At 48.3% G+C, this 22,624-nt stretch overlaps 7 protein-coding genes across 7 annotated transcripts; 2 read left to right on the top strand and 5 right to left on the bottom strand.

The window, feature by feature from the left end:
* Positions 1-1,459: 1,459 nt before the first annotated feature.
* N7484_003612 (GMC family oxidoreductase) lies at positions 1,460-3,673 on the top strand (the record flags this gene model as incomplete). Its single annotated transcript, XM_057114032.1, has 6 exons — positions 1,460-1,671; positions 1,747-1,864; positions 1,945-2,667; positions 2,731-2,878; positions 2,959-3,555; positions 3,627-3,673. 6 exons carry the CDS (start codon positions 1,460-1,462, stop codon positions 3,671-3,673), a joined length of 1,845 nt encoding a protein of 614 aa, XP_056974172.1.
* Positions 3,674-4,133: 460 nt separating this feature from the next.
* On the bottom strand, positions 4,134-11,613 carry N7484_003613 (type I polyketide synthase; the record flags this gene model as incomplete). The annotated part of the gene is made up of 6 exons (XM_057114033.1): positions 4,134-4,997; positions 5,055-5,885; positions 5,950-10,519; positions 10,597-10,905; positions 10,974-11,451; positions 11,508-11,613. The coding sequence occupies 6 exons, from the start codon at positions 11,611-11,613 to the stop codon at positions 4,134-4,136; spliced, it is 7,158 nt and encodes a 2,385-aa protein (XP_056974173.1).
* Positions 11,614-12,534: 921 nt separating this feature from the next.
* N7484_003614 (SDR family NAD(P)-dependent oxidoreductase) lies at positions 12,535-13,547 on the bottom strand (the record flags this gene model as incomplete). Its single annotated transcript, XM_057114034.1, has 4 exons — positions 12,535-12,791; positions 12,854-13,133; positions 13,185-13,432; positions 13,505-13,547. The coding sequence occupies 4 exons, from the start codon at positions 13,545-13,547 to the stop codon at positions 12,535-12,537; spliced, it is 828 nt and encodes a 275-aa protein (XP_056974174.1).
* Positions 13,548-13,881: 334 nt separating this feature from the next.
* N7484_003615 (short chain dehydrogenase) lies at positions 13,882-15,281 on the bottom strand (the record flags this gene model as incomplete). Its single annotated transcript, XM_057114035.1, has 10 exons — positions 13,882-13,953; positions 14,010-14,146; positions 14,217-14,273; positions 14,325-14,404; positions 14,473-14,545; positions 14,613-14,786; positions 14,840-14,847; positions 14,910-15,078; positions 15,143-15,195; positions 15,250-15,281. 10 exons carry the CDS (start codon positions 15,279-15,281, stop codon positions 13,882-13,884), a joined length of 855 nt encoding a protein of 284 aa, XP_056974175.1.
* Positions 15,282-16,985: 1,704 nt separating this feature from the next.
* Positions 16,986-18,724, top strand: N7484_003616 (cytochrome P450; the record flags this gene model as incomplete). The annotated part of the gene is made up of 3 exons (XM_057114036.1): positions 16,986-17,149; positions 17,224-17,603; positions 17,670-18,724. 3 exons carry the CDS (start codon positions 16,986-16,988, stop codon positions 18,722-18,724), a joined length of 1,599 nt encoding a protein of 532 aa, XP_056974176.1.
* Positions 18,725-18,906: 182 nt separating this feature from the next.
* On the bottom strand, positions 18,907-19,553 carry N7484_003617 (cupin domain-containing protein; the record flags this gene model as incomplete). The annotated part of the gene is made up of 2 exons (XM_057114037.1): positions 18,907-19,245; positions 19,305-19,553. The coding sequence occupies 2 exons, from the start codon at positions 19,551-19,553 to the stop codon at positions 18,907-18,909; spliced, it is 588 nt and encodes a 195-aa protein (XP_056974177.1).
* Positions 19,554-20,369: 816 nt separating this feature from the next.
* On the bottom strand, positions 20,370-22,253 carry N7484_003618 (uncharacterized protein; the record flags this gene model as incomplete). Its single annotated transcript, XM_057114038.1, has 5 exons — positions 20,370-21,414; positions 21,475-21,626; positions 21,679-21,774; positions 21,840-22,150; positions 22,211-22,253. The coding sequence occupies 5 exons, from the start codon at positions 22,251-22,253 to the stop codon at positions 20,370-20,372; spliced, it is 1,647 nt and encodes a 548-aa protein (XP_056974178.1).
* Between the last annotated feature and the right edge of the window lie 371 nt (positions 22,254-22,624).

Raw genomic sequence — 22,624 nt, forward strand, 5'->3', positions numbered from 1 at the left:
AACTTCGGGAGAAATCAAGCTATGGTGATTGGAGTCACATGATGTGCCCCGGCCTCCAACCTGCATGAACGCTTAGAGCCTCAGAGGTGCTGGCTTGTTTTCTTCTTTGGAAGGTTCCCATGTCCATGAATGCGTCAATTAGTTCGAACCTCTAATGTTTCTTCTAGCCCTATACCTATGATGTACCTTTACTCTTCTACCTTCCCGAAGTCCTTGCTCTACTATTGTGTTGATATGGTTAAGGTGGCGCTTTAGCTAATTGATATTTGCAACCTGATATATCCACCCCTGACCGCTCTTTCTAAATCTCCTGCTTATCATAAATACGTACTCATAACTAATCATGAGCTAGTAAGTGCGACCTCGGCGATGCCGCCTTGCCCAGGTGGAAGATTTTCTCACGCAATTCCAAAGTTACACCGGGGCCCATTGTTTCACTCCTAGAGTTCAAAATGTTCCACTTGCTATTACTGCTTGTGACCATGCCACGTGGAACTGGAATCAAACCCTGTACATAAATGTAAGTGCCCGGATATGCGAGGTAAAAAACCGAAAGAGGGAGCTAACCGTTTTCGTTGTGTAGGGATGGAAACACTCGAACATTCCAATATAATTTGAAGGTTTACCAGCGGGAGGAAATGGTCTCGAGCCCTATGAAGTACATAGTACTGGCTAGCCTGCAAAGTATCAATGATAGATCTGTCAATGGCTATAGCTACTCCGTATCCCGTTTTGGAATGCCTACCGACTCCGTCGCCCACCGGAACAGTCCAGTTGAGTTATTTTTACCACAAATCGCCAATGGATCTCTATTCAACACTGACACAGCGCTGTTGGCTACCAACTGCGTCATGTATCCGTGTCGAACTTGTCGATAAATACATTGGTATGTCTTGCCCTGATGATAATCTGTGTAGATATCGAAGTTCCGATTGGATGTTCTGCAAGCCACACGTGGCAGCCATGTGGTCCGCACGTGGGCACGCCCCACCCCCGCCGGAAAGCCGGTGGGATGGCTGCCTTTAGTTTACCCCGAAGTATACGAGAACCATGCGAAGCCACGCGGCGATATGCCGATGAGATTGAAGGATCGTACCTGCATGTCCAATCGCATGACATATGTCATCCTTCAGGCTCCCTGGCCAATCATATCGAAATGATGATAATGACAATTCGCCGCCACACGTAAGCCAGTATACTCAGGATACTCAGGATGAGAAAGCCAACATGAATTTTCAAGGCTCAAGGCGGATCTGAAGTTGGACCTGTGCCGATGGCTTCGCCCCCATATGGCTTCAGCCCCAACAGAGTCCAAGGTTCGCTTCCAAAGGTTTCCACCACGGGCCCATAGGTATTCATACCTAGAAGAGATCGAAGTATTTATACCGTGCTGGCCCCAGTTGTTCAGACAAGGGAACCAGACAAAAACGGGTTATTAAGCTTGCAGGTATCAATCAGCATGATTGTGAATCTTTCACTCCGTCTTGCAGGGATCTTGCTTTGCCAAGCCCTCCTAACTACTGCGCGTCCAGTAGGATCGTCCTTTGGATATCCCAGCAATGCTACTTATGATTATGTTGTGGTTGGAGCCGGCAATGCTGGAGCGGGTCTGTCTTATCGACTAGCTGAGGCTGGTTATTCTGTTGCCCTTGTGGAGGCTGGAAGCTTCTAGTACGTATTGCATGCCTTTCCACCCCTGTGACTTGAGTCATAGAATAGCCATTAATAAGCTAATCATCTACACAGTGAGTATACCAATGGGAACTTGACTCAGATTCCGGGAGACGATGTTTTCTGGTGTGGCAAAAGTCCTTCTGACACGAATAGTCTGGTGGATTGGAATTTCGTCACCGCTCCTCAACAGGTACGTTTTATGTGCCTTTTCATCCCCTTACCCGTGTCGGACATAAGCATTCTGAAATTGAAGCATCTAACAAAACCCAGGGACTTAACAATGCGTCTGTCCACTATGCCCGTGGCAAGACACTTGGAGGAAATACAGCGCGAAACTACATGACCTATCAAGTTGCAACCAAGGCCTCATATGAAATGTGGGCCGACAAAGTCGGAGATAGTAGCTACAAGTTTGAAAAGTTCCTGCCTTACTTCACAAAGCATCAGGGATTTACTCCACCCGACGAGACTACGCGCTTTGCCAATGCCAGCGGTGTCTCTTATGATTTGTCCACGATGGGAACCAAGGGTCCCGTGTCGGTTGGATTCCCCAACTATGCCGGTGCTTTTGCTAGCTGGGTAGTCAAGGGCTGGAAAGAGCTCGGACTCAAAGCCATTGATGGCTTCACAAGTGGTCGCCTGATTGGATACTCCTGGAGTATCGCAACGATCCAGGCTGATAATCAAAACCGCGAGACCTCCGAGACTGCCTATCTGCAAGCTGCTATTTCCGAGGAGCTCAACCTCGTTATCTACACATCCACTCTGGCAAAGAAAGTCCTATTCAATGATGCCAAGAATGCCACCGGCGTTCAAGTCTCGTCTTCTGGCCAGGAGTATGTCTTGACTGCAAGCCGCGAAGTCATTGTCTCAGCTGGTGCTTTCCAATCGCCTCAATTGCTGATGGTCTCCGGTATTGGCCCGTCTGAGCAGTTGAAGAAGTACGACATTCCAGTCATCTCGGATCTTCCTGGTGTCGGCCAGGGAATGCAGGTTAGTTGCATTCATTCGAGGAGAGGAAGAAAAGAGAAAAGAAAGCTAACTGAATGATACAAGGATCACGTTCTTGCTGCACCTGCATACCGTGTCAATGTCGTTACAGGTTCATCAGTGAAGTTCCCCGACTATCTTGCCGCCGCTGTCAAGGGATATGATAGCCAGCCACCAACTGGAATCCTCACCAACCCCGGAAATGATGTCATTGGTATGTTATCTCCAGATGTTTCTTTTCTTTCCTCCCTGAGTAAGGCTTGATTAGAGAATTGTTGATTGACATTTTGGTAGCATGGGAGAAAGTACCCCACTCCCTGCGCGCTAACTTCAGTGCGCAGGCTAAGTCTGACCTGGCCAAATATCCAGCGGACTGGCCTGAGCTTGAATACATCCACATCGGAGGCTACTTCGGTCTGCAGCAAAACTTCGTAGCTGGAGCACCTGATGATGAATACAACTATGTCAGTATTGCGACAGCCTTGATTGCTCCTCTGTCCCGCGGTACCGTTGAGATTGCTTCTGCCGATACTTCTGACCTACCAGTTATCAATCCCAACTGGCTCACTCACCCAACGGATGTGGAAGTCGCTGTGGCAGGTTTCAAACGTGCACGTGCGTTGATGGCAACAAAGGCTATTTCTCAGATTGTAATTGGCGAAGAATACTTCCCCGGAAAGTCAGTCCAGACAGATGAAGAGATCATCGCGTGGCTTCGTGAAGCTACCGGTACCGTGTTTCATGCTTCGTGCACTTGCGCCATGGGCAAGGCCAATGACACCATGGCTGTGCTGGACTCGAAAGCACGCGTCTATGGAGTCTCAAACCTTCGCGTCGTGGATGCGTCTTCCTTCCCCCTCCTGGTGCCAGGTCACCCAATGTCCACCATTTGTATGTACAACCTTTGCCTGCCCCTGGCAGCAGCCAAATATTTGAACTACAGACTAACAGGAACTCGATAGATGCCCTGGGAGAGAAGATTGCTGATGATATTATCAAGGGCAATTGATCCATCGATTGAGTATCCGCCCATGGGATGTTATCCTGGGAAATGCGTGGATCATGTATCTTTTTTTTCAAATGTTAGAAGTGGAAACTGTATCAAGGCTAGAGTTTGAGTTAGAATTATTTATTCAATAAATACCGAGAAAATTACGTCCTCATATGTGGTAGAAAGAGGAAAGAATTGTCGTTGCGAAATAAATTCAAAGGCCCAAGTCAAATGCAAAGCGTCCATACCTAGTCCCAGATAATTGACGAGGAAAAGAAACGTAGAATACGGATAATTCTTGCTGGTATAGTAAAGTCTTCTTGAGTACTTCACTGCCAGCTGGGCGTGTCATTGATTTCGAGAGAGATGTATTGGCAACAAAATGCCTCGTATGGAAATAAACCTGTATGAAAACGTGTGTAGGAAGAAAAATTGAATATGCATTGCCACCAGAAGAAGGAACCCAAGTTAAATCAATCTATGACTGAAGGCTACTGAGAGCCTGGGTGATACTGGTCGATAGCGAAGACACTGTGACAGTTTTGCTCAAGAACTCCAGGAATGGAATATCCACCTGGAATACCCGGAAGATCCATGCTCGGAACTCAGATGCAATCATGCTGTCCATGCCGAATTGCACCAAAGGCTTGTTGACTTGCACCTTTTTTAGCGGCAAGAGTACCAAATTACCTAGCCGACCGGCAACACTCTTCTGAATGGCCTCTTCAAAGGGAATACCTTCTTCCAGCACATCTGCTAACAAATCACCCTTCCGCATAGTTTGTGATTCATCATCGTCACCATCCATGACGCGCGCCAGTATAGCGGCTCGAGGGTCCCGGAAAGTAATGTTTGTAACCTCAAAGCCTTTCCTGCGCAGATCCATGAGCCCAAAGGGCTCGAGACCCGTGAGCACATGTGATTTGGCGAGATGATCGACTGGGTGCGGAATAGTGAGTTGATCCTTAGATAGCGCAATGTCCACGATCTGAAGAAGCTCGTCTTCATTGATTGCCTGAATACCTTTCCGGACAAGTAAAGCCTCGATTTCGGGATTGTCATGGAGATAGCCGACTTCGCTTATCATACCAAGGCCAATTGCTTGCGCAGGGAGGCCTTGAGCCTGACGATAGCGTGCAAACATGTCTAGGAAGTAGTTGCCGGCACAGTAATTTGACTCTGTGGCCGTACCAACGCTACCAGATACAGAACTTGTCATCAAGAAGAATTCTAGCTCTGAATCCTTGCCCTTGATAGCATGGTGCAAATTCCAAGATCCTTGAACCTTGGGATCAATACCGGTGTGCCAGTGATTGTGCGACATGGCAGTGAAAATAGCTTCCTGTATCAGCGGTTAGCTGGTTTCAACAAGCTTTTAGTATAGACAAAAAAAACTTGCATTTAGACCCATCGCGGCTTGTATGACACCCCCGATTAATCCATCCACAGCCGCAACAGCAGCATCAGCGTCAGCTCTGTTGCAGATGTCACCGCGAACGACTTTGCACTTTGCGCCACTCAGGGTAAGGTCTTCCACAAGACGCCGCGCACTGGGCTTGTCCGTACCGGATCGACCCAGAAAAACAAATTTTCGAGCCCCTCGCGACATCATCCATTTTGCCATACTACGGCCAAGCCCACCCAGGCACCCGATCATGAGGTAGGTCTTTTGGGGTGAGAACGTTGTACAATACTTAGAGACCTGCACAGGTATGACGGTGGAATCTTTCTCAAGGCTAATGGCAACCTTTCCGATGCGAGCGCGAGACGAGAAGTACCGCAGACTGCTGCCGATCTCCGACACGTCGAATACGCGGATTGGCTCAATCTTCTGGATTCGATTCGAGCGATAGAGCTCTATGACTTGATTGAGAAGACCGGACCATATTTCGCGGTACTGTTCGCTGGGATGATTGTAGAGGTCCGCAAGATCGAATGCGGAAAATGTTGAGTTGTTCAGGAAGCCGTTCATTTCTAACCGCCCATCGTCAAGTATGTCTCGCTTGCCAATCTCGATAAAGCGACCAAATGCTGCACAGCATCGCCAGCTCGCGTGGAGTAAATCGCCGGTCAAGGAATTGAGGACAACGTCCACTCCCTTACTCGAAGTTGCATTCAGCACGCCGCATGCGAATGAATCATCGCGGGAGGTGAAAATGTGGCTTGGGTCAAGGCCAAAAGTGTTGACCAAGAAATTCTTCTTCTCGTCAGTTGAAACGGTAGTGAAGACCTAATTACTTATTAGCATTGAACCTTATGATTACTTCACGGATTAGAAAGAAGAAAAGAAATACCTCTGCACCCATCATTTGGGCAATCTGAATAGCTGCAATACCGACTCCTCCAGCACCGGAATGAATGAGGACTGATTCTCCTGGCTGTAGCCGAGCTCGCATAGTCAGTGCGTAGATGGCAGTGGAGTAAACAAGTGGGAGAGTGCACATGGTTGCAAAATCTTCATCACTCTTCAATTTCTTGCACGCCCACTCGGGAACAATTTCCGAAGACTTGAAATGCCCGGGAGCCATGACCACCACACGGTCGCCAACGTGTAGGTCCTTGACCTCAGCCCCAACTCGCTCAACAATGCCGCTGTACTCCAATGTGCAAGTGGCATTGGGAGTATCGACTTTCCCTGCTAGAGCGTACAGATCCTTTGCATTCAAGCCCACTGCTTTGACTTGAATCTGAACCTCCTTCGGTGCCAGGGTCCCTGGAAGCTCGATTTGCTTGAAGTATATATCGTCAAACTGACCTGGTTGATCGAGTGCAATTTGCACTGGTCGAGCTTGCTGCAAAGACAAATCAACTTTCTCTGACCCTTGCTTCTGTCGAAACGCGCTATTGAGATCGTTGTCTGGAGTAAAGCGACTGATGTGCACCACTCCATTCTTTTCCACGTATTCATAGTCAGCCAGCGCCTCGTCAAGACCTAAGATAACACCAAAGATATTGTGGGCAGTACGGCTCGGGTCATTGTTGGGATCGTCGATATCGTAAGTGAGGAATTGGAGTGCAGGCTGTTCTAACATCAGTGCACGGGATAAGCCGGCAACTAGGGCGAAGTCTGGGCGCGCCCCGCTCAACATGTCACCATTAGTGACCCATAAAATAGTAGAAGCATTATCAGTGAGTAGTTTCAGCACGTCCATTTCCTCGCTGCTGATTTTAGCAAGGAGAGAATTACTTGCTTCAACCAGCGAGATGATCGTGGCCCCAGCTAGAAGGTGAGCGGAGCCAGCATTGATCTTGTCAAAGTTCAAGTGAATACCATTCACCTTTGCAACCATGGCGCTACCTAATGCACTCGGCTCCCTCTCAATGACGATTATAGACTTCTCCCCGATCGCCGTCTGTAGTGAAAAGCTTTGACCGGGGCGGACTAGCATTATTTCTGCGAAGTCCTCGTGAAGCGTTGAGCGCAGTGTATCAAAGGAGTGACCGGCTTGTCCATTGAGACAGCAGTGAAGTCTTGGTTTGGCAAGTACAACACCATCAGGTGACAGGAACCCAGTCAGACGGTCCAGCTCGTCACGTAAATACTGGCTGGCTGATATGGTATCCGAGAGCAGAATCAAGTCCCACTCCTTCTCGATGACAGGAGCAAGAGAAGGATCAAGTACCTTTGTCATTTTGTTCGAAGTCAAGTCCCAGTCCACTGCACGCAGACTGCCCTTGTCATCCAGATATCCCGTACTGTAGGAGGCAAGGCGGCGGTAGTCATTGTCGGCGTACAGAAGGGCCAGCACCGCGATGGTGAAATCTCGGTTGCTAGATTCCAGCTCCAGAATACGCAGCCGCGGGTTTCGATGTGACAGCAAATTTATCGTGGCACCTAGCTTGAGCAGTCCCTCGTCCTTAACGGGAGACCGCGCTTCCTCTACGAAATTGTCAAGGTAGCGGGTAAAGGCCTGCGCTTGCATGAACTCCGTGCCGTATATCTGGGGCTTCCATAGAACACGAAGCATGGGATGGCGAGCAATCAAAGCGTTGTCCGATGCACGGTTTGGCTCATACTGGCGTAGGCGACCGAATTCAATCTGGGCAATCACCTGATTTTGAGCAGTGACGAGATCTGCCTGGAAGCTAGCAGCCCCAAGCCCACGTACGGAGGCAGTGGCATTTATGTAACAATCTGTCTCCGAAACCATCCCGCTTGGATTATGGAATGTTGCTGACCTGATAGTGGTAGGTACGAATGCTTTCATCTCTCGCGTGCGCCCAGCAGCGGTAGCAATGATTCCTGCCTGAACCATGACGTCCACTAGAATTGGATGGAAGGCATACTCTGCCTCGAGGTCTTCACTTCCAGGAGATCTCTGAATAAATGGAGCCTGGGCGGTGCATACTCTCTGGGTGCGAGCACGAGGGACAGATATATGGGTGATAGCGCTGAAATTCTGACCGTACTTAAGTCCCTCATTCGAAAATCGCTCGTACCAGATACGGACTGCGGAGGGCTCAAGCTCTGAAACGCTCATGTCAGAGACTGGGAGCATAGGCTCTCGGGCATATGACAAACTGATGGAACCTGTGGCACGGATGGTGCTGGCTGCACTCTCGTGTGTTGAAATGTTGAAGTCCCACCAGATCTTTGACTCCGTTGTCTTAGTATTAGGGGTTCGACGTAAAGAAGTGAACAGTTCCACAGGCTGATCCTGTGAGGTCGGAATCTTCATGGCGGAGAGGAAGTGAACATTCTTGAATTGAATCCTATGGGCAGCCAAGCGGGGCTGATCAAGAGCTTGGCCTACTGCCTCCGCAGCCATGGCCATGTATGCTGATCCTGGAAACACGGCAGTTTCCTCTAGGCAGTGATCCAACAACCATGGGACGTCATCACCATGAAGCATATTGCGCCAGACATACTCTGCCTCGCTGCCTGCTGCCAGCTTGGATCCGAGAAGTTCATGTCGGGAATACTTGCGGTAGCGGAACTCAGAGCTCTGGCGGCATTCATTCCAAAGAATAGCGTCGTACTCCCAGCGATACGGCGGCAGATCATGAAGTACGTGCGGATGCGGTCCACGAGCTTTGCCTTCATAGACTGGGTGATTCACTAGTGACATTTGGATGGGGTGGTTGTTTATCCAGAGATGGCCTACCAGCGAGAGCACGCTTTCAGTCGAATTCTTCCCCCTCGTGAGGGCACTGGCATATGGTAGCTGATTAGGAAGTAGCTTCAAATGATCGCGAATCTGCTTGATCGGCAGTTCAAGCGCGGAGTGAGGACCCAGCTCGATGATTTGATGAGCGCCAGACCCTGCCATTTGGCTGACCGCGTCCACAAAGCGCACCGGCTTCTCAAGGTTCTCACGCCAGTATGCTGGAGTGAACGAATCAATTTTGAGCTTTCCTGTCACTGAAGAAAAGAATGATGCCTCTTGAGCATATTTGAAGAAGCCCTTACGATGGTCATCAAATGCAGAGCTTACCAGGCTCTCGTACTCATTGCCTATGGCAAGCATATGGTGTGAGTGGTATGCACGGCCATCCGTTTTGAGCTTCCTTGCAAAGATTTTTCGCGCTTCCAACGCGGCAATCATAAGGTTCACAGCTGATTCATCGCCAGAAAGTGTGACACTTTCCGGAGAATTGATGCAGGCCACGCGGACTTGATCCTGCAGTCCAGCTTTCCTAATCTCCACATCAGCTGAATCTCTTGATAATCCAACAGCTGCCATAGCACCCAAAGATTGAAGAGACTTGACAGTCAGTCCTCGATAATACGCAGCGATAATGGCTTGCGCGCGTGAAAGATGACCCGCCGCATATGCCGCTGCGATCTCGCCGGATGAATGACCAAGTACGCTAACTGGAGAAATTGTCCATGACCGTAGCAGATCAACCAGGGCCATTTGTATAGCAGTACAAACCGGCTGTGACCGAGTAACATCATGGATCAGGCTGGTTATCCCGGGCTCAAGAATGGCGTCGCGTAAAGTCCACGAGGGTGGATTAGGTAGAGATTGCAGCACTGCATCTTGGTCCAGCAGAGCAGCACGGAAAACAGGAAACTCATCGAGAAGCTCCGCACCCATCTGTGGCCATTGAGCACCCTGCCCAGTAAACACAAATGCATATTGCAGGGGAGGTTGGCTAGAGTCTCCCTTTGGTGTTATAAGGTCTCCGTTCCTTAATTTTTCTTGAATGTTATCCAGGTTGGCGACCAAATATCCACGGGTATTGAGCTGAGATCGGCGCTCTCCAAGAGTATACGCGAGGTTAACTAGTGACTTGCCAGAAATATCGTAGTCTGCCAGGTCTTGGCACCGGGCTTGCAAAGACGTGGGTGTCCTTGCGGACAAGGGAAACAGGAACGTGGTACGTTTTTGGAGAGAGCGGGTCGTTCCGACTGGGGATGAAACCCGTATTGGCAGCGATGAAGCAGCTTCAAGGATAACATGGGCGTTGGCGCCTCCGTATCCGAATGAATTCACACCCATTCGGCGGATATTTCTGTATTCTTCGACCGGCCATGCACGCCCTTTTGTGACCACCTGCACATTCCACAAGTCCGATTTGATTTTGGGGTTGAGACGCTGAACACCAATGGTTGCGGGAATGAACCCATTCTCGAGGGCTAGAGTACCCTTGATAATGCTGGATATACCGCTAGCAGCTTCGCTGTGTCCGAGGTTGGTTTTCACTGACCCGATCAAAGTAGCCACCGACCCTGGAGAACGCTTGAAAGCCCGGGACACGGCTTCCACCTCAATTGGATCACCTACTGCGGTTCCAGTACCATGACATTCCACATAGGCCGTGTCATTTGGAGACAATCTGGCTTTAGAATATGCCTTCCGGATGACCTCTTCTTGCCCGATGCTGCTTGGAAGCGTGATACCCGCTGTCCTCCCGTTTCTAAGCATGATATGGCAGTTAGCAACAAGAAAGTAAACACCAAAAACATTTCTTGCGGGGGTCGAAGTGACTCTTACGCATTTATAGCACTCGCTCGGATGATTGACCTGATGGGGTCTCCGTCTCGCAAGGCAGCCCCAAGTTTTTTAACGTACAGAGCCCCAACCCCATCTGCCCGACCATAACCGTCGGCGGTATCGGCGAATGTGTGGCAAGTTGATGTTGGGGATAGAACACCAGCCTTCATTGTTGCTAAATGTTGCTCCGGGGTTTGAATTAGATTAGCACCAGCCACAATCGCCGCCTCACATTCACCGGCTTCCAGAGCGGCACACGCCATGTGAAGACAATATAATGATGAAGAGCAGGCGGTATCAATGACCAAGCTGTAATACAAAATGTAAGAAAATACTGAAGGGAATTTGGAACGTGCGATGAATTGAGGGAGGCGCACCTTGGGCCTTTGAGATTGAATGTGTGGCTTATCCGGTTCCCTAGAATGGTCGTTCCCATCCCTGTTGCTGTATAACGGTGCATGTATTCGGCATCACGCAGTTGCATGAGCTGGAAGTCGACGGTGAAATTTCCAACATAGCATCCAATGTTGGCACCAGATACTGTTTCCAGAGGTAGGCCGGCACTCTCAAAGCATTCAAAGACCACCTCTAGGAGCTTTCGCTGCTGAGGATCCATGTATTTGGCCTCCATATTGTTGATTCCAAAGAATTCATTCTCGAAATTTCGAATATCTTCGCCCTGCAGAAAGTAGCCGCCTTTCATGTGCATAGCTCCTGGCCGCTTAGACCCATCTGGGTGGTAGAAAGCGTCTATATTAAACCGAGAATTAGGAATATCTCCTTGGGCGGAACGCTCGTTGACAAGTAAGTCCCATAATTTGGATGGCGAGGTGGCACCTCCAGGAAGGCGGCACGCTGTTGAGAATTCAGCTTTCATGTCCATCGTTTGGGGTTATAGATTGTTTACAAACCCATTCCTACAATAGCAATATCATCCTCTGAGACGGGAGATGTCAATGTAGTGGTTGCAGGACATCTTGCTCCTATGAACTCATGGTCGTTCATGTGTGGTGCCATTGTGGAATACTAGGACACAAATGATATCGTCAGTGAACTGTGGAAAACGAAGATCTAGAGAAGTGTATACGCCATTCTCTCTCATTCTTATATAGTGATCAGTCTGGAATCAATCTAGATTGCTTTCTCGGTTTCCTCACCAGTGTTGCATACCAGATCTCGTATCCACGGGCAGTGGCGCGCCGTTGATCAATCCCTGTCCATCCTTCCGGCGGGTAAATGGAGGTCAATTCCTCTATCCTTCCCCGCTCTGAGGAAGCGCGTATCACGTCGCAAGTAATTGTGCCTAGTGCTGAGGCTGACTGTAAGCTTTTGCGAGCTTAGCAAATAGCGACCACGAAATCTCATCATCTTTCTACCCCTCATCTCGGGCGAATCACGGATCAGTGAACGGGAAAGAACGAAAGATCGAATTCTTGTTAAATTGAAATCCATCATTTCAGACGGCATACATGGATAGTTTGGCCTCACATGGTGCTAAGAGAAGCCAGCAGCATTGCAGCAGTCAAGGCCCGAGGCGGCGGGGGCCGAGATCCCTGGATCAAAATAAGCGGGGCGCGGAACAAGCCGAAGTGGCCCGGAGGCAACGGCCCGGTAAATATCGATCCCGGAACTTAGATCCTGAATTTTCATTGGCCACAGTAAGAAATGTCAACTCTATTTTGGCTCTTGATTGTTAATTCTGGCTTCGCATTCTTTCGTCTGCTAGCGGTCGCTGGCTGATACTTCGTTCCCGTATCACATAGTTGTATAGTGAAGTTTTGAATCTACAGACCATAAAGTCGGCATCGGTAACTACAGGTTCATTACTGATAGAGGAGGTAGATATGCAGTCTAGCTTAAATTGTTGTCCCAGCTCTTGTTCTCAAAGACTTCAGTTCTAAGGCCATATAGTTCAATAAGAATCCGTTACACACCAAATTAGGTCTTTAAAGTCAACGTCATCCCACCGTCCACCACCCAATCGCTGCCAGTAACATAGCTAGCTCGAGGACTACATAGAAATATGATAACATCGGAAATCTCCTCAGTTTGTGCAATTCGTTTAAATGGTAGCACACTTTCCATCAGCGGACTCAAGGCAGGGTTTCCGTTCATAGCCGCGGCAACCATCGGGGTATCTACCCAGGAGGGACAAACAGTATTCACTCGCACTCCATCGCTGGCTAGATCAAGAGCTGAATGGATATCAGTAGCTATTGGATGAATTTTGAAATGAGTGTAGGGGAGGAAGGCAGACCTGCGTTCCTGGTAATGCCGAGCACAGCGTGTTTCGAAGTAGTGTATTGCACAATATCGCGAGTGGCCATGTAAGAATTTGCAGATCCCAGGTTCACAATGGCACCACGGCCCGTATTGCGCTCTCCGTTGCGACCCTGAATTCTCAATGGGTCTTGTTGCCGCATCGCACCCCCAATTGCTTTCACGCAGTTCATCGTGCCCAGTACGTTGATGCGGTAGAATCGTTCGAATTCCTCCATGGACGCATCAATAACGTTTTTGGGCTCGCGTACTCCGATCTAAGAGGCTCAGGTAAGACAGTGCACATGAAGAAGCAACAGGCATCATACTCCAGCACTGTTCACGCTGTAGTCGATTCGTTTGAAGGTTTCCACCACTTGAGCTACCATATGCTCCACGCTTTCCAGGTCTGTTACATCAACTTCGATTGCAAGGGGGTAATAGGCTGGATTTGTCGCAAATTCGACGCTCTGATCCGCACTTTGCTGGGCAGCTTCGAGATTGATATCGGCAAAGGCTACCGCGATGGCTCCCTCGGCGGCAAAGGCAATGGCAGCGTCTCGTCCAATACCGCTTCCTAGTAAACTATTTTGTCAGAAATAAACTCCAAGAGCTAATGGACAAAAATCTCGGAGCTGTAATAACATACCGGCCCCAGTGACAAGAGCAACGCCCGATATTCCAAATGACATGGCTCAATGATGAAATTGCACAAATCGAGCAAAGTTGCGAAGGGTAGGAAACGAATTCTTTGATTTTCAAGTAGGTGAATGAGAATTTGTCCCTTGTCATACATCATAAAGTAGAATCCTCATCTGATCTTCATCTCCATCCCACCCCGGGCCGATCAAATTGCATCCCTCCGGAAGGATTCAGGGAAGTGGTACCCGCTCAGGAGACCATTCTGTCATGTCATGCAATCGTATTTTGTCTAGTGTCCTGACGTTTAAAAATTGTCGATCAAGCAAGTGACGAAGAGAATTGGTTCATAGGAATGGGCTCTTTCGAACGTTCCCTTTGTATTCGTCACGCGGTTGGCTTGTCTGTTTGGATACGTTTCAACTTCTCAAAGTGGAACCACTTGGCAAATAGTCCGTCCTGCATGAATGATTAGAAATCATTATATCTAGTTAAGTTAAACGCGTAAGACTTACCCAATGCGTGCGGGGTAGGAACATGTCGCCCCATCGGCACATTCCAGTCCGTGCCCCGTACCAGAACCAAGCTGCTGGCCGGGACTTCTGGGCTTCTCGCACAACAGCGGCGGCGTACTGAGCTGGAGTAATTGTATCTGTATTGATCAACATTTTTTAGCGCTTGGCTTATCATTAGACTTGGAAAGATGAAAACATGTAGCTTACTAGGTGTTCGCTGGACGTGGCTCAGAAATTCGTCAGCCAGAGGCAGGTAAAGTGAGTCTGTCCGAATTAGTTTATGAATAGGGCTGAGAGGACCTATAATGAACGAACCAGATGGAAGGGACCGCTTTGCATCGCGACGGAGAATATTGGTCCCAACCTCACCAGAGATCACATTGATTACTCGGACTCTGTACGATCGTCAATACCTAATCTGATTGCAGCTTGAGATAGATATCCATCTACGAAATGGACATACCCAAAAGGTTTTAGTTCTGCACGCAATGTATTACCATAGTGATGAAGAGCGGCTTTGCTGGCGTTGTAGCTCGCTAATCAAAAGACCGCAGAGAGATATTAGCCAACGCCGTATTCTTCATAGATACCATGAGATCTTACCTCCATAAATGTAGGGTACAATGCCGCCTATTGACCCAATGTTGACCACAACGCCCTTTGACCGCACGAGCAGAGGATGGAAGAAATGGACCATCCGCATTGGGCCAAAGACATTCACCGCGAACATCTTCTCCACTTCGTGAACCTTGGTATCAGTCGCGGGCATGGTATAACCTGGCACAGCTATCAGCACACTTCCAAAGCTTAGTACGTCAAATGAATCATACAAATGCCTCTGCGGATTGGTTAGTCAGATTCATCAATGATAAAGTCTTGGCAGGAGTTTTATTTACGTACGCATTATTGACCAACACATCTAGTCGACCGCCAGAAAGATTCTGAATGTGTTCTAGGAGGACTTCGGTGTCTTTGTCACTGGTCACGTCGGAGTTGAAGACATGGAATCCTTGGTATTTCAGATGTTCCTGTTTCTCATGAGGGAGCAAGGTCGTGAAGACAATGAAACCTAGACATCAAAGTATTGGCATCAAGGAAACAAGCACTGGATACTCCTTGGCACGACATCTCACCTTCTTCCCGAAACCGCATAGCAAGTGCGTGGCCAATACCACCTTCACCACATCTAAAGCTTTGATTAGACTGTCAACAATATTGGCCTTAGGTAATGGGCACTCACCCAGTAACTAATGCATATCGCGGTGTTGTCATGATGAATACGCAAAGGCTTTGCCACAAATGCTGCATTCATCAAGCCATAGAATCCCGAGCACCGGGATTCATAAATGATTTCTGGGGTCAGGGGGGCGACGAATCTTATCGGGGCACCTTGGGAGGAAAGTAAGTTCTGGACATCGCCCACAGGGATGATGAATCTGACCCGATGGGATGGATATGCGCTCCCCCATATTGGAATCCATATTGATTCATTGTTGTCAACACCAAAATTTGAATGCTCTCACCTAGCGCTACAGGCGAAAATATTTCTCGTTTCGCAGTAATATAACAACACGGAGAGATCGGGCGACTCCGTCTACCTCCCAGAGCCGGATTCCCGAGGCACTACCAACGTGCCACCCTCATGCCACAATTATCTCACGCTCTCTATTTTTGTTTTTTTGTCCTATAAGAACCAATCATAAAATATGGAAGAAAACCTGTGGAATCTCTTCTGCTCCGGTATTGCACTGGAACTTCGTCTTTTGAATACCCTTTCCACCAAGTCCAGCCTTGGAGGAACTCAGTCTATAAACTCATATTGATCTCATTTATTAACAGCTAGTTACCCCACTAGGTACCTGTTCCGAGTATCCAACTCATGAAACACTTGTCACTAAGATGGTAAATGTGTATTTCTACTAATCGAGTTGACGCACGACGTTGATCTTCTCTGTATACATAGGCAGCGCTTTTATCTCTTTCTTTCTTCAGACTTCATCCCAGATTTCCATACTCAAAACGAAAAAATAAGGGTGAAATATGTATCACCTTAAAATATACTTACCTACTCTCCTGATGACTATGCCCACCTAAGCATCAAACTTGGGCCGCGGCTCATCATTACGAGTTGCTCCCGTTTTCCTGTCATGGTTAAAATGTAAGAGTGGACTACTTACAGTACATCCAAAGATGGCCCTAAGCCCAGGAAAAGATGTAAAAGGAAGGAGCTGCTAGAAATTTTCGATTGTGGGCGTAAACCTTAGGCCTTTCCAATCCTCAGTGGGTTGATACTGTATATCATCTATCTCATAAATACACTTTCTCATCTCATTTGCGGAAGCGAAATCCAAGACGTCCGATAAATGTTAGGTTGGTCCCCTGAATCCAAGACAAATAGAAAGCTCAGGTACCATATATTTTGAAAAATATAGATTGCATTACTCAGGCCAGTCTAGACTAAGAGGGTTCTATGTAGGGTATATATATGTATTACTATTTATGGAAATATGGGTTTTCAGTTTGGTGTGCCGGGCTCCACCATAGAGCCTCAACTGTATCTCTGGCGCTTTCCTAGATCAACCCAAACTAGCCTGTATATTCACCCCCAGTAGAAAAATATGATCTACTTCTTCGTATGGGAAGCTTTGGCTTGTTATTAACTTTAACACATTGAGAATATCCCCTTTTTGGTGCGCACGCTCCTCATATAACATGTAGAAACGGGGTCGGAATCGGCATAGAACGTCGAATCCGATGTCACCGCAACGGATAGGGACACGGCGTAAATAGTAAACAAACAGCCGAGCACCGTACATCGAAGAGTTGGCTCCGAAATGCAACGTAGTTTCTCTAGATAGAAATCCATAATAAAGAGAATAAATACCACAGTCCGGAGCAGATGAAGTTCGTCTATCGGAAGCAACAATGAGCTGCTAGAGTAAGGTTGTTCACCAAAAGTTCAATTCACCACCCAAAATGCTTCAGATAATTCTATTCGTTATATTGATTGTTTCGGGGATTGTTTCATGGCTAAGCGGAACATTTCCCGGGAGTCGAGGACGTGGTTTACCTCCGGGCCCACCGTGTGTGCCCATATTGGGAAATGCCCTGCAAGTGCCAAAGACAGGGATTCATCTTAAGTAAGCTTCCAACCTGCCAGAGTTTGATTTCATGCACAATGAACCTTTGGGACCTGTTTTTAATTCCCCAACAGGTTCACCGAATGGGCCAAAAAATACGGGCCCATTTTCTCTCTCAAGATTGGGTCGTCCACCACGGTCGTCATCAACTCTCCCTACCTCGTCAAGCAGATTCTGGACAAACAATCCGTAAAATACAGTGATCGCCCCAACATATACATTGCCAATGAGCTCATTTTCCGTGGTGATCATCTCATGTTTCTGAATGCAGGGGAGACCTGGCGTCGCGGTCGGCGACTCTATCATCAACAATTAAACGAGATCATGTGTGAGAAACAACATGTTGCTCTCCAAGACGCAGAGGCAAAACAAATGCTTCATGATTTTTGCCTCAACCCAGACGGAGTCATGGATCATCCTAAGAGATATAGTAACAGTATAATCATGAGCATCGGTTGGTTTTTCCATTCGATTTTTATTAATGAGAAACCTTGACAATTAACGAATATAACTACCACAGTACTCGGAATCCGGACTCCAACATGCGGGACGCCACACATGAACGGGCTGTACCGTTTTATGGAAGGGCTGTCCGAGATATTGGAGATTGGTGCCACGCCTCCTGTGGACGTATTCTCTATTTTCAAATACCTTCCCGAGGCGTGGTTTCAAAACTGGAAATCTAGATCACGAGCAGTCGGAGATATCCTTACAAACCTCTACGAGCCCTTGGTGCGACTTGTGGTTTATCGACGACAGAAAGGCGACAGTAAAGGGTCCTTCCTGGACAATTTGCTCGACAAGCAGAGCAAGCTTGGTCTTTCAGAGCGAGATATTCTTCTAATGGTGGGTAACCTGGTTGAGGGTGGATCGGACACTACGGCCAGCATGCTCCTAGTGTTTATTCAGGCTATGGTCAAATATCCACACATTCAGAAACAAGTACAGGCCCAGATCGATGAGACAATTGGTGAATCTCGGTCTCCTACTTGGGAGGACTTTGCTAGCTTACCTCTGGTGAATATGGTTGTCAAGGAATGCTTGCGTTGGCGTCCAGTAGCACCCACCGCATTCCCTCACGCTGCGAAAGAGGATGGCGAAATTGACGGGCTGCTAATCCCCAAAGGATCCACCGTTATTTTGAATGCATGGGGTCTCCATAATGATCCCGACCGCTATCCTGATCCGGATACTTTCAATCCTTGGCGGTATAAGAATCATACCTCGTTGGCACCTACATATGCAGCTAGTTCTGATTACGAGAACCGTGATCATTATGCTTACGGTGCCGGGCGAAGAATCTGCCCTGGTATCCATCTAGCGGAGCGTGGAATGTTCATCGCTTTCGCTAAGATGCTATGGGCATTTGAAATGTCGGAGCCAGTCGATCCACAGACCGGCTTATCAACACCTGTCGATGTTGATGCGGAGACAGGGTACATGGAAGGCTTTTTAAGCTGTCCCAAAGACTTCAAGGTGACTATTCGAGTGCGGTCCGAAAGCCGTCGAGAGACTATTCTTCGAGAATTTGCGACAGCTGAGAAAGATGTGTTCAGCCAATACGAGTGCCTTTGATTACACTCGACCTGCATTAATGGTGTTATATTTTCTGGGGCTGTGATTTTCCATTGGTTGTCTCAGCGATACTCATAAGATGATAAGTTGTGCAAATGTACATATAGTAGTGGTTCGTAAGTTCAGCGCAACTGTGACTGCATGCTGGCCTTGTCCAATCACACAGAATGTACCAAAAAGTCTCAGTGCTCCGGGTGTGGGGGATATTCATCAGCCAATTCACCCAAGTCCTCTTCAATTAGATGACCATTGACAGTCAGCGGCTGAACGTCCAAGAGGATAAACAGCATGCGACCACTTTTCGTCTCAGAGAGATTCTTCCACATGTGATTGCACCCCCGATTTACTGAGCAGTCTCCTGGTAACATGATTCGGCTTTCCCCACTATCGAGAGTGAGTTTGAACTCACCCTCGACCACTACACCGTAGTCAATGGACATGGCACGATGAATAGGCGACTCCATGCCGGGAGCAAAATCGATGAGACGCGCGACAGAGCCATTGCGGACGTGAATAGGGGGCTAGTACTCTAGGTCAGAATGTGGTTCGGATTTCCCGTCGAATGAATGATCGGACTTACTTCATTCTCTTTGGCGAATTTGATATCTTTCTCGTCATTAAGATCAACCTGGGCGCCCTGGGTGCTATAGATGATGTTGGCAGCCGCTTGGCCGTTCAGCATGATCTTGTGATGATCTCCATCGTCATCGGGAAGGAAGACGCCTTGTCCCTTGGAGTTATGCGTGGTGATCAAGCGCTTTGCATGGCGGAGATCGTCAGCCGGGAATCGGGTGATGGGACCAGCGATGGGAGAGGCCTTGGATATCATGGTGATAGGAAATTTTAAATATGGGTCACAAATGAGAGTGTTCGTTAATTTTGTTCTGCCTTAGAGTGATCGATGAAGTCTTATATAGGTAGATACATGCTTTTTCTTCGGCGTCTTAGGCAAAGAGTGACATCCCGCCAGCCCCCACTCCATCCGCGCATTGCTGGCAGCGCGAGGAGTGATATTTAGCCTCATGGAGCCGCACGGGCGGGACTCGGTGGTAGAAGCGATCCCGGGCCGGAAGGGCTCGGTGGGATGGGATGCATAAGCATGAAGCACAGGTGTCGGGAGCTGTGGGATTACTGTGGCTTGTAAGTACGCGGTGATTTTCCGCCAAAAGTTCGTCGATCTCCCAATGGATTTTCTGAAGATACCGAAATCGGAACTGCTAAGTAGCAAGGAATGGAAACTGAATCCGTTGGCCTTTTTTTGGTGCTTTCAACTACTGGCTTTAGTGTCAAAGCGCGCACTAAACCAAGGAGCGAGATCAACGGCTCCAGGGATATTGCTACGCTGTGGGCTCGTGCACGTCCTGCAGCTACCACGTGGGGGCTATTCTGAGATAGGCACTTGCGAATAATCTTACGAGGCGCTCGTATAATCAATCTGAGAGTCTAAATCCGATCCTGCCTTCGATCGTACTCGTGTTCGCGGAGGACCGTGCTGCACTGTAATCTCCGTGACACAACGGGAAAAGGACCCTGCAGATTGAAGCAAGATTAAGGTGTCGGTTAAGTGGTAAGCAAAGCTAATTAGAAGATCTTTATTAATGATCCAATACATCCATATAACCAATCAGATACATTTAATTTATCATCAAAACTTTAATGTGAGGAGGAAGGTGACCAACCGCGTCGAATAGACTGGACAGGTTGCTAAACGATCACGGTGCCAGGATGAGAAGCGGGGAACTGAGAAAGCATGTAGAGGGATTCCATCAACGGTAGCGGGGCCACCCTGAGAGACCCAATTCTCGAATTCAGGCGTGCCCACTAGATCAGACTGACCTAGCTCGATTGCCTCGGTCGGCGCTGTCATAATGGTATCGCCCTCGGGCGTATTGGCCCCCAATCCCTTGGCGCTGTAGGTGCAGAGGACAATGGCGCTAGCCAACAAGCCAGCAGGTCCAAGCACGTTGCATAGGCGTTGGTCATTGAGTTTGTAAAGATTGCTCTCCCGCTCGTAAATGCGCTTCAATTGAGCGGCATGATAGACCGCCTGGCGACCATCAGGAGATCGGGCCCAGATACTGATGACATTTTCGATATTGGCTTCTTGGCAAACCGAGCAGCATTTCTTGTGCTCGAGTAAGCGCATGTTGGCATAGAGCTTGAGGCAAAGAAGGTGATAGAGAGTAAGGTTGAGACCGAGAAAATGGTTGGAGTCACTTATACATTCTCCAAAAAACGTGTCTTCCAGTTTGTCGGTTTTTTCGATGTGAACTCGCCAATCGTGGAGATAGCCTTTCCAAAGCTTGACTCGGTCTGCCGTGCGGTTCAATTCGGGTGAGCGATAGTTTCGATGATGTTCCTCATGGGCCTCTTTGGAAACTCCCCATAGCTCGGACAAGAAGGCACAGAGACTGAAATGGTTATCCTCAAGGGACAGGTGAGGCATTCTAAGATACCCAGTCATAAACCCCTGTGACTCCAGTCCGTCACGAACCATTGTAGAAAATGCACTTTTGGTCCGGCCAGCCGGTTCGTACCAATGGAAGTTAGTTCTATCCGCCCTTGTCTCTGCTCGCCACAAGGCCTCTGACACGGGGAGTGGTGGTCCGAACTCTTGATACCGCATTGTAGGGGGGCGATCAAGTATTATGCACAAATAGGTATCGATGCGAAGGACCGCATATACTAGTCTAATGACACATTAGAAAATGGACGGTGTAGATACGACGGGAGAAGACTGGTTGCTGTACCGTTTCATCTCCTCGGTTTGGACCCATCGGTCGTCAGCGGATTGTAGCTGTTCGTCCGGGGACCACCTATCATCCAAGACGCCAAGTCGACGCAAAGTGGATATTGCAATGTCGGTCCATTGTGCTGCCCAATTCAATGTGGAAGCTGGTGCCTGGGACTATTAGTTCACTTAGCTCAATTTTAAATCGAAGAAGAAACCGTACATCTCCGAGAATTGCATATACCAACGTAATGACAAGTGCTTGTAGCGTCGGCAGTGGTATTTCAGCCGCCGGTCTTTCTGTCAAGGTCTCTTCCGTCTATTTCGATATCAGTCAATATTTCGGCATTGCACAGCTTATTCCACCATGGAATCGACACTCACTATTCTAGGCATTAGTGTCCGTTGCAGCTCCTGATTGATTGCGTACGGAACCAGATGATGACGGTTGGCATTTTGCATCCACATCGATAGGTTGGCCAGTCCACTTGTCAACAGATTGGTTTGCTTTTCTGGGGCAAATGTTGGAATGTGTAAAAAGGGCCACGCTTGGTGGAAATGTTCAAAATCTATAGATTTGACCTGTGCTGTGATGAACTGGACTTGGCTCGTAATGGCCTCGTGCAACTGCAGCCACCCGCTGGATGATGCTGGGGTGGATATCTCAGGGCCTGTCATTCTAAGTATTGAGGTAGCTGCGTTGCCAAGTTAGATCAGAGTCGATATCATATCATTTGTGCCATTCATCCACTCACTCGAAACACTACGGGCGGGGGTAAAAGCTGGTACATCGTTCATGTGGATTTCAGATGATTGGTCTGTAGTGGTGAAGTGATCTCTCGTTTCTGAAACTTGTCGCATTGGTGTGTCAAAAGGAAAACTCATCATGTCAGGTGGCTCTCCAAAGTACAAAGGCGGGGTTTTATTCGGTGTGGATGTTGTTGTGTTTATTCCAGACATCATAGCAATCAATGGATCAGATAAGGGTCGCAGAGGATCTTGCTCCGTACCGACATTTCTCGAAGCAGGCCGAGTATTGGCAACACTGTTACTCCCACTGCGGTTCATTGGTGGGATCCAATCCAGTCGCAAGGGTGAGGTATCCTCTGCACTGGAAATGGCTAAATTTCCAGGCCCCTCGGGGTCTATTTCTTCTGTAGTTTCAGTTG

The sequence above is a fragment of the Penicillium longicatenatum genome (assembly GCF_028827895.1).
Source record: "Penicillium longicatenatum strain IBT 33135 chromosome Unknown contig_2_segment0_segment0, whole genome shotgun sequence".
In the NCBI taxonomy this organism is placed as follows: Eukaryota; Fungi; Ascomycota; class Eurotiomycetes; order Eurotiales; family Aspergillaceae; genus Penicillium; species Penicillium longicatenatum.